Genomic DNA, 15,436 nt, shown 5'->3' with positions numbered 1-15,436 from the left:
AAACCCGGTAAGCTTTTTGCAAAGCTCGTATGAGTAAATGAAAGGATTGCACGATTTAAAGTAACACAATCAACTCAAGCACATTTTAATTTTGTTTTGCATAAGAATTGAAGTGTACAACATCACTTCAAGCATCAATCAACTCACATCTCATCATGACTACTCAATAATAAACAACTTCTTACTCAATATATACTCACAGGCTTATGATTTATTTATATAAATCATCCCATGCAGTATATTATACTTACAGGCTTATGATTAATTATATTAATCACCCCATTCAGTATATCATACTTACAGGCTTATGATTAATTATATTAATCACCCCATTCAGTATGTCATGTCATACCCAAGGGCATATGATAACTCGTTTATCCCCCAAGCAGTATGACGGCAGACAGACTAGAGCTCTAACTGTATCGTAAAGTGTCACCTGGGCCAAGGTTCACCTTACGAATGACTGCTTTTCTCAATTCACTCGACTCCTCATTTAATTCATCTCAACGACTTAACTATCGCACTTTACTCAATTACCCATTATCATAGACAACACAACATCTAAGATAAATCACATATTCCAAAGGGTAATGCTCAAAATATAACTCAGTAAATCACACCATCCAATATATATTCCACGTAAATATATATATATGTAGTCACCCACACAAGAGTGACCACTAATACCAACTATAGTTCACATGCAATAAAATCTAGAAATTCATTTTTTTATAGTTAAATACATTTTACTTACCTATGGACCGTAGTCGATCAAGTCCATATAATTTAAAACAAATATTTATTTTCATAAAACAATTTCCACAATTTCTCAATTAAATAAAATCACCGAATTTCGGTTCGTGAATGAACCATGTGCGATTTACTCACCTCGATATTCCCGCTGCGTCTTCAGTTTAACACAATACACACCGAAATCGTTCACCCAAGGGAGACCGTCAATCACCTAATCACACATGACCTTAACTTAGCCAATAGCTCAAAAACATACTCAAACGACAATCCAACGGTCGGATCGAAATTAAATGATGATCCAACGGTCGGATCCTCACGGATCGCCTTTAGGATCACCCCCCAAAAATCATCACGAAGATCCAACGGTCAGATCTTCCTGAATCGTCCTTACTAACATCTTCACAAATTTATACAAAAATCCGACGGACGGATTCTCACGAATCGCCTCCCTAATCACCGTTTTGCATTTATACGAAGATCCAACGGTCGGATCTTCGCCCATGACCACACAAAGCCACTGGGACAGTCATAAGATCATCGTATCAAAACTACAAGTCCATCTGACGGTCCTAACTTCACATATCACAAATCTAAAGATCGAAATCGATCGAAACTTAAAAATTCATAACTTCATCATACGATATCCAAAAATTATGAATTATATATGCAAACGATCGTATCGACACGTAGAACACAAAAATGGACAGAAACTGTCCTTGGGGTGTCCGGAGGTCGCCGGAAACCACCATCACAGTGGCGGCACCGCCACCCATCCAAAGTCAAAATTAGACAAAACTCCCAACATCAAAGTCCTTCAACTCAACTCCAATTTCACTTTTCATAACTACACCAAAGTCAGATTATATGCCAAAAAGTAGAATTTTACCTCGCAAGTTTTGAAACCCGAAGAACCCTAGTTTCCCAATCTTCAAAATTCGATCACCCCGGATCAAATCGCTGCAAGCCTTCTTGGGGATAGCTTCTACTTCCTCTGGGCTAGAAAAGCCCTCAAAGAACTCGAGCTATAGTGGCCGGAGCTGGGAGAACCAAGGTGGCGAAGGAAGACGATTTCCAGCTCGGCTGTGCGGCTTCTCGGTCTTCTAGCGGCCACCACGATGGTTATCTCAAGTCGATGTCTTCTGGAAAGTTGTAGAAAACTTCACGGTGAGAAAAATTGCTTTTGGAATCAGGTCGATCGGAGGCCTGTAGAGGAAGATATGGCCAGACAAAGTAGAGCCCAGAAAAAGTGGGGAAGAGCGATTTCGTCTCCGACGAGGCTCTCTTCTCGACCTTGTAGAGCCTCATACAGCTCGTATTTCACTTCGATTTCTTCTACAAACTCGTAAAGGGGGTCGAGACCAGAAAAACCCACTTTGTTTCACATCAATCGGTGGCCGGATGAGGAAGAACGAAGGTGACGAAGGGAGGGGGTCGCGGCTGGGCTCGGGAGAGAAATGGGGAGAAATTTCTGGAGTTCCAGAAATTCTGTCCTCATTTGCAATATTCGGATTTTTTTTCATATTTATAGAAAATCCCAATTTTCAAATATTCGTAACTTATTCATACGAACTCCGAATATTACGTTCCATATGTCCACGAACTCGTATCGACGCGCTCTACAACTTTCATGAAGGAAGTTTTCCCAATTTCCCAATGTATAAAAAGTCAACTCCTTTGACCCCCCCTAAAACGTTCAGTTTTCAAAATAAAATCGTTCGAACTAATTCCACACTCCTCTAAGCTTCGTACTCGTGTCCACGACCACGAAATCATTTCCAAAACGTCATCGGAAATTAACTTGAATTTTTCGGGTATTACAGTGATGATACCCATTACACTATCATGTAAATAGATATGGGTCTTTAATAACTTTTTCACCTAATTCCAGAGAGTAAAGAGTCTTTACTGTGAGTTGAAAGTACAGTAATTTTTTCTTTCTTTTTGTTCATAAAGATTTTGGGATGTAGAACATTGCAAGGTTTCATATTAGACTGCTTCTCATCTTTGCTTTCTGCTAGAGTTGTTGCATATGCTGTGAGACTATAACAAGCTTCATTATTAGGTCATCGTTACTCGATCGGATACTCTCATTAAAACTCTGCTCGAATATCATGTCTCCCCTAAGAAATGATGAGAAGAAAGAAAAATGGAGGAGCTAGATGAATATGTGACTGCATGCTGTTAATAAGAATTGGACAATCCGGCAAACCAATTTGCACCATAAGAAAACCCGATTAAACTTGAAAAAACAGAGGACACAAACAGTATGAACAACCAAATGTATCAAAAGATCAATGGATTCTGCATCGAGAAATCATGGCCATGCCAATTTGGATTGCAGGAATGAGAAAATGCCTTGCAATTTGCAAAACATTATTGTGCTATAATAAACTATATTCCTAACTGGAACCATATATGCACGTGTGTTTCAGGGTTCCACATTATTTCAAGTACTTCTCATCTATGTCAAATGTTTCCAACTTTCTATATGAAAGTTGGTCAATATATATGCTTCTCCAAAATGGAGATTGCTTCATAGTTACCATGAGCGGCTTGATTCTAGGATCCAGAAGTAACTATCATTTACAATTTAGATTTCTGTCCTGGTTGGAACTCTGGAGAATTAAGTCTCGTTATCAGGTTCTTTCCTTTTTCTCTGCTCTTTTTGCTTATCATTAAAACCAACAGATGGCGCCAAAATTCTCCAATTCTCCTTCAGTTTTTCCAGTCGAACTAATTGCATTTCAATGTCTGTAGATGGAAATTCGGACTCGAGATTATAATCTTTGATGCATTGGTGCACAGCTCTTAGATAACCTATTAGGTTGTCTACAGCCTTAACCTGAGATCAAAAGTATTCTTTAATATATGTATGCATTGATGATGCTCCAACATTTAACTATTTAAGATGCAAGAATTGGATGTCCAAAAAAGAGCTGAATACCTTTTCATCAAGAGCAATCCTTATCCTGCAAAGTACTTCAAAACACTTCTTTGCATCCTCCACATATTCTTTCAAGAGTGGTATTGGCGGTAGCTTATCAATTAACTTGAAGGTGCAAATAAATCTGACAGCCTCAATTATATGCTTCTTTTGTATCAAAATCAGAATGAAATCTGCCAAAGTGCCAAGTATAATACAAACTTATAGTGGTCACCAAACTGATCAACAAGAAAAAGAAAATAATATAATGGTCAAAGTGGAGCACAAGCCACACACTAGGAGAGACAATATTTTAGAAACTTACCAGTGATCTTAGCTGCAAAACCATGTGCATGACACAATTCTAGAGCCTTTTCATTCTGAGAAATCAACCCAAGAAGCTTTACAATCTCATCTACATTTAACATCGAAACCAATCCGTACATAGCAATGAACAGCAAAAATACTAAACTTTCCTCTGAATTTACAGTATTGCCACTCATCTTCTCTTTCCACTGGGCTGCTAAAGTTGTTGAATCTGCTTTCAGATGAGATCCAACAAGTGGCGAAACAATCATTAGCTCCTTCAGTATGAAAATGTTACTCGACATGATACTTTCTTCAAAATCTCCATTTCTCAAGTATCTAGCAAGAGATTTTTGCATGTTATTCAACACTAGTTTAGCTGGGTCTGGTACCAACAGAAGAGAAGCAGCCAATTCATTCTGTGTGGAATCATTCCCACTCTTATTATCCTCTAGAAACCCTGGCACATTCCTTTCCTCGCTGGTGGCATGTGGTTGAAGATTGGAAGAAAGAAAAGTTTCTGCATTTCTAGCTAGTGAAGATTCTGGTTCCTCCATATTGGCAAGGGAAGGAATGAAGTTTGTCACTATGAAATTGCAATAAGAAACAAAGAAATGGCGGTAAACAGCTTAGTGAGAGAATGATTAAAATTTAACATATCAAAAGATATTTGCAGCATCGTGCTACTTGTTCATTTATTTTATTTTATTGTTAATGATCTAAAACTACAACTTTATGTACTACTTGTGCATTAATTCAAGTGCAGATTGGCGGGGTGGAATGTTCATATCATGCTAACAAAAATTAAGGATAAACATGAGATGGCTGTTTCATATATTTCCAAAATATCAGATGGTACTTATCAGCAAATTCAAGACAGCCTGCCTCAAACACCAATTTAGAAGTATAGGAAAAATTTGCAAGTATCAAGACTTATGATGAATGGTATCAAATGAAGAACATGGCCTGAACTGATTGTAATGAGAAGAACTAGAAAAAGATGAATTAAATCGCTAATACCCTTTAATAAAATAGTTTGTAACTAATAGAAACACAGGACATTTTATGATATGCAGTCCTAGAAGGACAATTGTTATGAAATATATATATAGAAATCACGGCTTGCAACAACTTCTTAAAGTAAGTGATTACTGTACTATGCTGCTCTTAAATGGAAAAGTACAAGATTTTAAACAACCTTAATCATCTCCTTAATCTTTGTTTAACCTATATCAGTTGGAGAGAAGAGGAATGGAGCCAGTGCAACCCTACAATGCAAGAACTATATGCATTCAGTTTTTCATTTTTCTTTTTTCTTGTTCTCTGAAGAGAAGGTCGGTCCTATACGGCAACACAACACCTATATTTCAGAGAATTTATTTGTAACATTTGTGGACACCAATGCAAAACATCATGTACATACCATTGTTACTAGATGAAGGAATAGCCTCGTTGGTAGTCCCAGGAGCATGTTCTGATTGCTCCGTGTTCAATAGAAAATCAAACTGTGTCTGCTTCAATTCAAGGTCTTTGACCTGTTGATCAAGTTCCCTCACTTCCCTCTCAAGTTCATGTGATAGTGAATCCATGTCCTTTTCGCCCTCTTCCACCAACTTTTGGAGTGAATCCAAATGGTTTTCACGCTCTTCGGCATTCTTTAGGAGTGCCACCAAATGTTGTTTCTCTTCTTGTACTGACTTCTCCAGCAAATAAAAATGCTTTTCTTTCAATTCAACCTCATTGAGGCGTTCGTTGACCCTCATGTCTATCAACTTAAGCTCCTCAACTCTTGATTCAACTTGTGTCTCTTTCAGCTCAAGTTCCCTCTCTTTCCTTTGAACTTCATTGAGGCAGTATTTGACCCTTTTAGCAATAAAATGAAGTTCTCGAATAGTTTGATTCAAAAACTCTTTTTTCAATGCCGAGAAACCTTCAAGTTCCTTCTTTTTCAAGTCAAGCTTATGGCACCAATCCTCCATGGATTTCTCAAGCAATCTAAAACTTTTCACTTTCACATCCATTTCCCCAATAACTTTCTCAATCCTCCTCAAATTCATCATCCCCTCTTCAATACGGTTTTGGATCAAATCACACTCCCTCTCATTTTCTCTAACCAACTTCTCAACTTCCAAAAACCGCTTCTCTTGACTATCAAGCTTCTGGCTCTTTTCTTTAACCAATAAACTAACACACTCCAACTCAGTCTTAACTTGTTCAACTTGTATTTGCTTCTCTATAATCACCTCCTCAATTGCATGTAACTCCTCCTCCTTAGATTCCCTCAGGGACTCAAAATAGGACTCTTTCTCTTCCAACTGCTTCTCTCGGAGCCCGATTTCCTCCTCCCTGGTCTTGAGCTCTCGGAATTGAGTCTGGAACGAGCTCCGAGTTGAGTTGAAGTGCTCTTCAACCTTCTTACAGCGGGAATGACAATTCTCAAAGGCCTTTTCGAGATTACTCTGCTTCAACTCCCATTCCTCCAAATCCAAGACTACCTCCTCCATTGTGTTTGTCCACTAAAAACCCTATCCCTACTCCTCAACCCTTCAACAACCCCAAAACCTTTCTTCAAACACCTGGTGTTTATCACAGACATGGCAATTTCTTTATATAAGAAAACCAAAAAGCTAACACCACCCATTACACACTAGTTCAACAAGAATAAAGAACAATGATTTTCCCACAAAATTAGTACACAAACTTTACAAGCAAATGCATAGTAACTAAAAATATAAACACCTGGTGTGCATCACAGACATTGCAATTTTTTTATACCACCCATTACACACTAGTTCAACAAGAATAAGGAAAAATGATTTTCCCACAAAATTAGTCCACAAAGTTTACAAGCAAATCCACTAAGAACATAGAAGATACAAAAGAGCTATTAGTGCTTGAAGAGATAAAGATAATACCTTTGGAAAATTGGGCTTTCCAGAATTCCAGCAATGAAAAGTTCCTAGGTCTTGAGCAAGAAAGCTCTGATCTTTCAGATCATCAAACAAGGAAGAATAGGCTAAGGGATTATTTGGGTTTGTGGGTAGTGAGAAAAGAAAAGATTTTAGGCTTTGTAAAGGGCATTGATAAATATTGAGAAAGCAGGTTAAGCTTAAATGAGAGAGCAGTACAGACAGAGAGAGGTGCTCTTCTTCTTCAACACTTATGAAGCGCGTGAGGTTCTCAAGCGTGCGAGGCTAACGGTTAACGGTTACTTTTTTTTGTACAGTAATGAATGTGGTTCCCAAGGTTTTTAGCGGGTACCAGATAGACTATCACAGACACACAGCATTCAAATGGCTTTGGGAATATTATGACCGTTGGATCGAGAGTATTGGAAACCGACGGACGTGATTTCGGGAAGGGTCACTGAACAGAGCAACGGATGAAGTGTTCCGGAAACAAAGGTTAATGTGTATCATGTATTCATGTAAATCATGGTCGGCTGTAAATTATGTGAAACAAAATTGCAAGGTTTTTTTTTTACTCAGGTTAGCTCCTTCAGTATGCCAAAAACAGGTTACTGTCATCGACATCCTTACCGAATATCATTTCTCCCCAAGAAAAATGGAGTAGCTAAACCCAATTTTACATCCAGCATGAGTATGAAACATATAGCTAATGAAAATTGTACATTCCATATTGTTAAAATATATATATATATATATATATATATATATATATATATATATATATATAATCGACTGAAACAGTAGGAAAAACCAGATGTAACACAAAAGCAAGGGATTCTGCACCAAAATAATTAAAAGATAACAAAGAAAGGTACATGGACTGCAGGTCCTTGGAGCGCTACACTAGCTCAAGTTAACATAAACATCCTAACCTGGAATCATACACAAGCTGACCGCGCCAACTAACAGTTACCATGTGTCCTCCGTCTATTTCTACGATTCCTAGCTTTCGACAAGAATGTCGGTCAAAATATACAAGGTTCTCCAAAAGGGCAGCAATTCCACATAAGTCATGCCATCAGTACAAGTAGGGGTAATGCTAAACTATAGCCAGTACTCTGCATAAGAATTATCTAGAGAGTTACGAGACACTCTGGTCCTCCATAATTACCGTCCGTGTGGATCCAGTACGACTATAGCTGATCTTTATTTTACGGTGCTGTTGTGGTTGGAACTCAGGGTCAGAAGTGCTAGTATTATGCTTCTTTCTTTTTCTATCCTTGTGTTGATCAACGATACTGGGACAAAGAGGCAGCACCAAAAGTCTCCAATTCTCCGCCAGTGTTTCCAGCTGAACTATTTGTATTTCAATGGCATTGGACGGGTGTTCAGATCCAAGGTTGTAATCTTTGAGGCATTGAACCAAAGCTCTTGCATCAGCTATTTGTTTTTTTAAAACCTTGACCTGTGATCAAAAGTAAGCCTTGAAAGATGTATATTTACTTTAAAGATGGTTCTTATAACTATTTAAGAAGCAAGAATTGAAATTTCAAAGAAGAGCTAATCGGGTACCTTTTCATCAGGAGTAATCCTAAACCTACAAATTTCTTTGAAACTTTCCATTGCATCCTGCACATACTCTTCTAGAAGTGGTACTAGGGGGAGCATGGCAGTTAACTTGAGCATGCAAATATATCTAACAGCCACAGGCAGCTGCTTCCTTTCAATAAGACTGCGAATAAGATCTGTTGTGCGTACAACAAAATTGTAGGGTCCATCAAACTAGTTAGGAGAAGTTCCTCAAGAGAATTGCATATCATCAGCGGCCAAAGTTACAGAAATCAAAAGATATAACAAGACCCACAGTAGGAAAGATAATAATCAAGAAACTTACCAGCGATCTTAACTGCAAAAGCATGTGTCTGACATAATTCTAGAGCCCTTTTATTCTGAGAAATCAACCCAAGAAGCTTTACTATCTCATCTACATTCAACATAGAAACCAGTCCATACAGAGTTATAAACAACAAGAATGCCAAACTCTCCACTGAATTTTCGGTATTGCCTCTCATCTTTGTTTTCCACTGGGCTGCTAGATATGTTGCATCTACTTTCAGATGAGATCCAACATGTGGTGAAATACTCATTAGCTCCTTCAATATGGAAAGGTTACCTGACATTACACTTTCTTCAAAATATCCATTTCTTAAGTACTGATCAAGGGATTTTTGCATGTTATATAACACGAGTTTAGCTGGGTCTTGTGACAACCGAAGAAAAGCAGCCAATTCATTATCTATGAAATTATTCTCACTTAAATTCTCATTTAGAAACCCTGGGACATATCCTTCATCACTGGTGGCATTTGGAAGATTTGAGGAAAGAAAACTTGCTGCATTTTTAGACAGTGAGGATTCTGGTTCGTCCGCTTTGACAAGGGAAGAAATGTTGTTGGTCACTGTGAAATTGCAATAGAAACAAAGAATTAGCAGTAAACAGGTCAGTGCGTGAGTCAACGATTTTGAATTTAACATACCAAAAGACGTTTGCACCATTGTCCTACTTGTGCATCGACTCAAGCAGGAAGTTGTGGGGTAGAAGAGTTATATCATACCAAGCAAAATTAAGGACATCTAATGCGGCTCTTTCGCATATTTCAAACATCACATGGTATTATGAATGAACTTAAGAAGACTGCTTAAAACACCAAGTTTGAAGTTTTATGAAATGGCATCGCAAGAAGAATATAAGCAGTAGCACAAGATACGTCCACTGAGAGTCTAATGAGATCTACAAAAAAGATCCAGAAAACATGGTTATAAAATAACAGGAACATAGGAGACTGTTTATAATCGACTAGCTCTTGCTCTAAAAGGACAACTTGATGAATTTATTTAACAATCATTGCTTGCAAAAACTTCATGAAGTGAATAAGTACTCTACTATGCTGCTCTAGAATGCAAAAGTACAAGAGTTTGAACCACCTTAATCATATTCTTAAGCTTTGCTCAACCTATATGAAATGGGACAAAAAGAAATGCATCCATGCAACCTCACAGTTCAACAGCTATAAGCATTCGGTTATCCCTTTTCTTTTTCTTGAAAGAGTAGGTCCTACATGGCAAGACACTAATATTTCAGAGAACTTATGTGTGTAATATATGATACATGGAGACCAGTGCAAACATGTAGCCTAAAATATTATTACCAGATGAAGCAACAGCAGCATTCTCAGCCCCAGGTGTATATTCCAACTGCTGAATCTTCACTTGAGAATCAAATTGCGCCCGGTTCAATTCAAGCGCTTCAGCCTGCTGTTGAAGTTCCCTCTCTTTCCTTTTAAGTTGATCAGATACCAAATCCAAATTCCTTTCACGCTCTTCCACTGACTTTTGGAGTGAATCCAAGTGTTTTTCCCGCTCTTCTGAGGTCTTCATGAGTACATCCAAACGTCTTTTGTTTTCTTCTATCAACTTCTCCATTAAACAAAAATGCTCTTCTTTCAATTCAACCTTATTGAGGCGTTCCTTGACCCTCATCTCAGTCAACTCAAGTTCCTTAACTTTCGATTCAACTCGTCTCTCTTTCGATTCAACTTCCTTCTCTTTCCTGTGAGCTTCATTGAGGCATTCCTTGACCCTCATCTCAGTCAACTCAAGTTCCTTAACTTTCGATTCAACTCGTCTCTCTTTCGATTCAACTTCCTTCTCTTTCCTGTGAGCTTCATTGAGGCATTCCTTGACCCTCATCTCAGCCAACTCAACTTCCTTAACTGTTGATTCAACTCGTCTCTCTTTCAATTCAACTTCCCTGTCTTTCCTCTGAGCTTCATTGAGGCACTCATTGACCCTCATCTCAGCCAACTCTACTTCCTTAACTTTGAATTCAACTCGTCTCTCTTTCAATTCAACTTCCCTCTCCCTCCTTTGAGCTTCATTGAGGCACTCTTCGACGCTGTTAGCAAGAACATGAAGCTCTACTACATTTGGTTCTAATAACGCCTCTTTCAATCTAAGCTTCTCAAACAACCCCTCTAGTTCCTTCTCTTTCAATTCAAGCTTACCGCTCCAATCCTCCATTTCTTTCTTATGCAAGTCAAAACCTTTCACCTTCAAATCCATTTCTTTAATACTCTCCTCAATCCTAATCATCATATTGGTGCCCTTTTCGATACGATTTTCGATCAAATCACACTCCCTCTCTTTTACCCTGATCAATTCCTCAATTTCCAAAACCCTCCTCTCTTTATCATCAATCAAAAAATTAAGTCTTTCCAATTGGGTCTTACCTTCTTCAAACTCCAGTAGCTTCTCTGTAATGGCCTCCTCAATCGCATCCAACTCCTCCTCCTTCGACTTAAAGCCGGACTCTTTCTCTTCCAGAACCTTCTCCCGGCGCCCGATTTCCTCCTCGCGGGTCTGGAGCTCCTTAAACCGGGTCGAGATTGTGCTCCGGGTCGAGATGAACTGGTCCCCAATTTGCTTGCAGCGGGCTCGCAAATTCTCGAATGCTTCGGCCAGAGCAATGTGGTTCACCTCCGATTCTTTCAAATCCGAGATCGTCTCTTCCATTTTTGTTCCTTCTCTGCAAACCCCAATTCTAAAGGAGAAAGCTTTGGATACCCTAATTCTACAGAGGAAGAAAGGAGAAAGCTTTCTCCAATTTCTGAGTGAGGTCCCTGAAGTAGTGAAGTGTGTATAGTTTAGGTTGGTCACGTAAATAGAAACAAAAGCCTTTCTCCAAAGGACACCTGTCCAATTTTTTCAACTCTCTTTTTTTTTCTTTTTTTTTTTTGTTATGCTGAAATGTTTGGCTTGAAGATAGGTTTACCATGTTGGACCAGGAAAGGGTTTTGTAGGGTTTAACACAATATTGCTTGTACGTGGTACTAGTGACTTCCTGTTGATCTCTTTCAACGTTACACAAGATCACTAGTACTATTACCACGAATATGACATACAAGCTCCTCAAATGGAGCGGATTCAGGTTTCAATTAGTATATACCAAGTCTTTTGAAGATCGAAAAATTGCGATAAATAAACTATTTATTGTCAAATAATTTTTTTCTTTAGTTTCCTTAACGGTGCGTTTGGATGAGAAAATTATGAAATTCGTAGGAATTTATAAATGATGAAATCTTTAACTCCATCAAACTAAAATTCCATTAATTGCAATTTCTATTGTTTGGTTGTATCTATTTAGGATTTAACAATTAACAAGATGAAAATACCTAGCGCTCTGCTAGGGTTGGGAGAGCGCCGCTCTTGGCCTCTCTGTACCTTACTCCATCACCGATGGAGCAACATTCCGGCATCGTTATCGGTGTCGATACCTTGGCGCACGGCTCATACCATGTCGCCTGATCGGCCGTGGCTTGCAATCTTGCCGGCGACGACCTCCTTTTATCAGATGCCATCTGATCATAGCAGTTCTTTTCTGAGGAGGGAAGAGGCTGCGCTGCATTCCTGGACTGGGATGGCACCGAGAGTTCGTCGTCTTCGTCCAATCCGGGCTCGACTGAAGTCGGAGGAAAGTGGATCTGATGGTGATTGGTGGAGCGTAGCTGGGGCTGTGCCGCCTTGCTGGATTGGCATGACACCGGTTGTTAACCAAATCCGACAGTGCCGGGCACGTCTGATAATGGGCTTGTGGGATAGATCTGGTCCGGGGGAGGTGAAGCTAGGCACGATGGGTCGCTGCTTGACCATGACTATAGGGGATGGGATTCCAACACCGACTTCGCCAAGACTATCTGCTCCGTCTGATGTGAAGTCCTCAACCCCGTCTCGGAGGAGCTCCAATCCTCGCAAGGCGGACGATGCAGGCCGGCTGTGGTTCCAGGCGGTGGATCCGAGTACCACTGGGGCAGGCGGCAACGCTCTGATTCGAGCAGCCAAGTCTGGGAATGGAGGTCTCCGGCCAGGAACGACGGCGCAGCGCCTGGGGTCGAGGGCAGAGCAGGGAGGAGCTGATGCTAGGGTGCCCATGTGCATGGGTGCCCAAATCAGATTCAATTGGGCTTGGGCTCTTGTCAGATCTGTTTTGGCAGACTTGATTTGGGTCTCGGGTAAGATTTGGATCCGTATTTGGGATCCGGGTCGTATTCAAATCCGGATCTTGGATCCGAGACAGCTACTCCTAGTGATATGGTATTTGTTCTGGTTCTTGGGAGTTCGTTTGCCAAAATGGTTTGGGGCTCCTCTGCGTTATTGGTATTGGATTCGAGACCCAAATCTTTGGTATCTGTTCGTGAAAGATCGTCTGCCAACATGGCCATGTTCTGACACCCTTGGCCGGCTTCGATCTTTAGGTGGGAGAGTGCCTTCATTCCGACGCCAAGCTGATTTTTGTCACTTTGTGCGTTGGAGTTCGATGGGTAGTCAAACCACCGACTACTCAATTCACTACACGGCTGTAATCAGTAGTGCAAATTCAGCCATGCGTTTCGGCGCTGTTATTCTTGCCTTATTTATTCTTCCTTATATGTTGATGCAATTTTTGCATCTTTTCCTTTCGTATTGTTTATTTTGGTTATTGATGTACTTTTGCATCATCTCATTGTAATATTCCAATCTCAATAAAGGGCTGACCTCAGTTTACTAAAAAAAAAAAGGATTTGAAATGTGTAATAAATTAAGAAAGTTTAATACAAATAAAAAAATAAAATAGAAAAAAGCCTTGTTTTAGAAATGAAACTTGAATATTGTAAAGGAATTCATAAATAACGCCTATTTTGGTGGAAATTGAAGTGATGAATTTAAATAATGAATTCCTTCATTTTTTTTCCACAGAGAAATTTAAAATTTCCAATCTGATAATGCCAAACGAGGGAATTAGCTTGTAGGAATTATGAAATCCTCACTTTCAATTAAATTCCATCATTTTTTCTCTCATCCAAACACACTCTAAAGGATTATGTTCCCAGACTCTTTGTTGATCTTTTTGAGCTTGGAAATGAACTGTAGGGAGGAAATAAGGATAAAAAAAACAAAGCACAAGTCATTTTCAACCAGGTTTGTAAAAGCAAGCTCAACTAATAAAATGTTCATTTGCTATAGTGCACCAAAAGTGATACTTTCAAACACGTCAGAGATTTTTTATGTCAAACCCGAAAGTGAAGTTTAATTTTGGTGTAAATTTGGGAAAACACACTCGTTTGCAATTATTTGTAGAATTGTAGTTATTAGCTTTGGGTGTATTGCAATTATTTATAGTAGAAACATCAAGAAACAATTGATAATATTACAACAGAGAATGTACAACAGCTTCATTCGTGAGTCTAACTCAAAACGTCTACTTTACAAAGAAAGATTAAAAGCTCACCCACATGATCGAGCAACTCTTTTTCTTTATCGAAGCCTATCAAAAAAATGGAAAGGGCGTGAATCTACCTCTAAATTTTTTCTTTCATTCTATTTTTATTATACCCCTCATATTTGGATGAAAAAACGTTGAATAACTGAGGGGTTGCAAATTGGGACTTCTAGCCAAGTTTAGGGGGTTAATTTTCGCAATTACCAGTTAAGGGTGTAAATTGACAATATATTATTGCCAAGTTTAGGGTGTACGTATTTTGGCAATATATTATGTCATTGTTGCTTATTAGCTAGTAAGAGAATCAAATATAGATACTAGCTGATTCTCATTCTTCGCATTGTAAAAATCCAAGATGAAAAGCCAGAAACTCCGAGTTGAGTATTTGTTTTAGGAATTCAGGGCAAAACTCTAAAATACTATTAACACAATTTAATACTTGTGATTTCTTGGGCTTTTTTAGGTCTTCATATCAGTTTGGAGTTGTTTTAATTTGGAATTTTCATTAATTTTTTTTTTTTTTGATACGGGAATTTTCATAAACGTTGATTAGTAGTGGTTTTAGTTTTAAAGTTTGACCTTTTGAGAATGAGTTTCTGTTAAATTTACTTTTTCTCAATGAGATTGTTAATTTCACTCTATAGCATTAGCGAAACTTTTCTCCATTGTATAGACAAAGAAGAAAACCTTTGTTTCTCCTTCAGCAACCATGATTATTAAAGACCACCTAAACCTAAACTGTAGTGCTACTCTCCTTTAACAAATGATCCCAGCTTTCTTGATCTTTTCATTCGGGTGTGAAAGAAGAAGCAGAGACAATAGAAGAAAAAACTGAAACTTTGATGAATTAAAACTTCATCGGGATATAGTTAATCCATCAAAATCAATATCAAAATAGTAATGCTGCCGCTGCCAGTATCATAAAGCACATGGCAGCAAGCACAAAATGTTCAAAAGTTTGTTTTCATTTATAGGATCATTCTAGAAGACAATATTTTCAACCCACAATAACTTTCATGTTCCATTCCTAGAACAATATGTATCTCCCTTTCAACAAAAGACATTACTTTCATAGAATAGTAAACAAAACTTCCCTAATTGCTGCGGCCTCTAAAAATCTCTCCTTCCCTAATTGCTTTCGGGATCATGAGCTCTGCACCCTCTCCTCAATCTCTCTGTTCCCTTCTCTCTTGGCTTACCCTTACCCTTGCCTTGCCTCTGGTTAGGGTTA

General features: G+C 38.7%; 2 protein-coding genes across 2 annotated transcripts; both read right to left on the bottom strand.

Annotated features, from left to right (window-relative positions):
- Positions 1–3,060: 3,060 nt before the first annotated feature.
- Positions 3,061–7,081, bottom strand: LOC133721413 (FRIGIDA-like protein 4a). The gene is made up of 5 exons (XM_062148018.1): positions 6,898–7,081; positions 5,406–6,558; positions 4,002–4,568; positions 3,698–3,870; positions 3,061–3,595 (listed from the first exon to the last, which is right to left on the bottom strand). The coding sequence occupies exons 2-5, from the start codon at positions 6,484–6,486 to the stop codon at positions 3,377–3,379; spliced, it is 2,040 nt and encodes a 679-aa protein (XP_062004002.1). The 5' UTR covers positions 6,487–6,558; positions 6,898–7,081; the 3' UTR covers positions 3,061–3,376.
- A 652-nt stretch (positions 7,082–7,733) lies between these two features.
- Positions 7,734–11,591, bottom strand: LOC133722932 (uncharacterized). The gene is made up of 4 exons (XM_062149778.1): positions 10,100–11,591; positions 8,786–9,349; positions 8,464–8,636; positions 7,734–8,356 (listed from the first exon to the last, which is right to left on the bottom strand). Exons 1-4 carry the CDS (start codon positions 11,460–11,462, stop codon positions 8,033–8,035), a joined length of 2,424 nt encoding a protein of 807 aa, XP_062005762.1. The 5' UTR covers positions 11,463–11,591; the 3' UTR covers positions 7,734–8,032.
- Positions 11,592–15,436: the final 3,845 nt, after the last annotated feature.

The sequence above is a fragment of the Rosa rugosa genome, chromosome 7 (assembly GCF_958449725.1).
Source record: "Rosa rugosa chromosome 7, drRosRugo1.1, whole genome shotgun sequence".
NCBI lineage: Eukaryota > Viridiplantae > Streptophyta > Magnoliopsida > Rosales > Rosaceae > Rosa > Rosa rugosa.
This window is presented reverse-complemented; position numbering and strand designations above follow the sequence as displayed.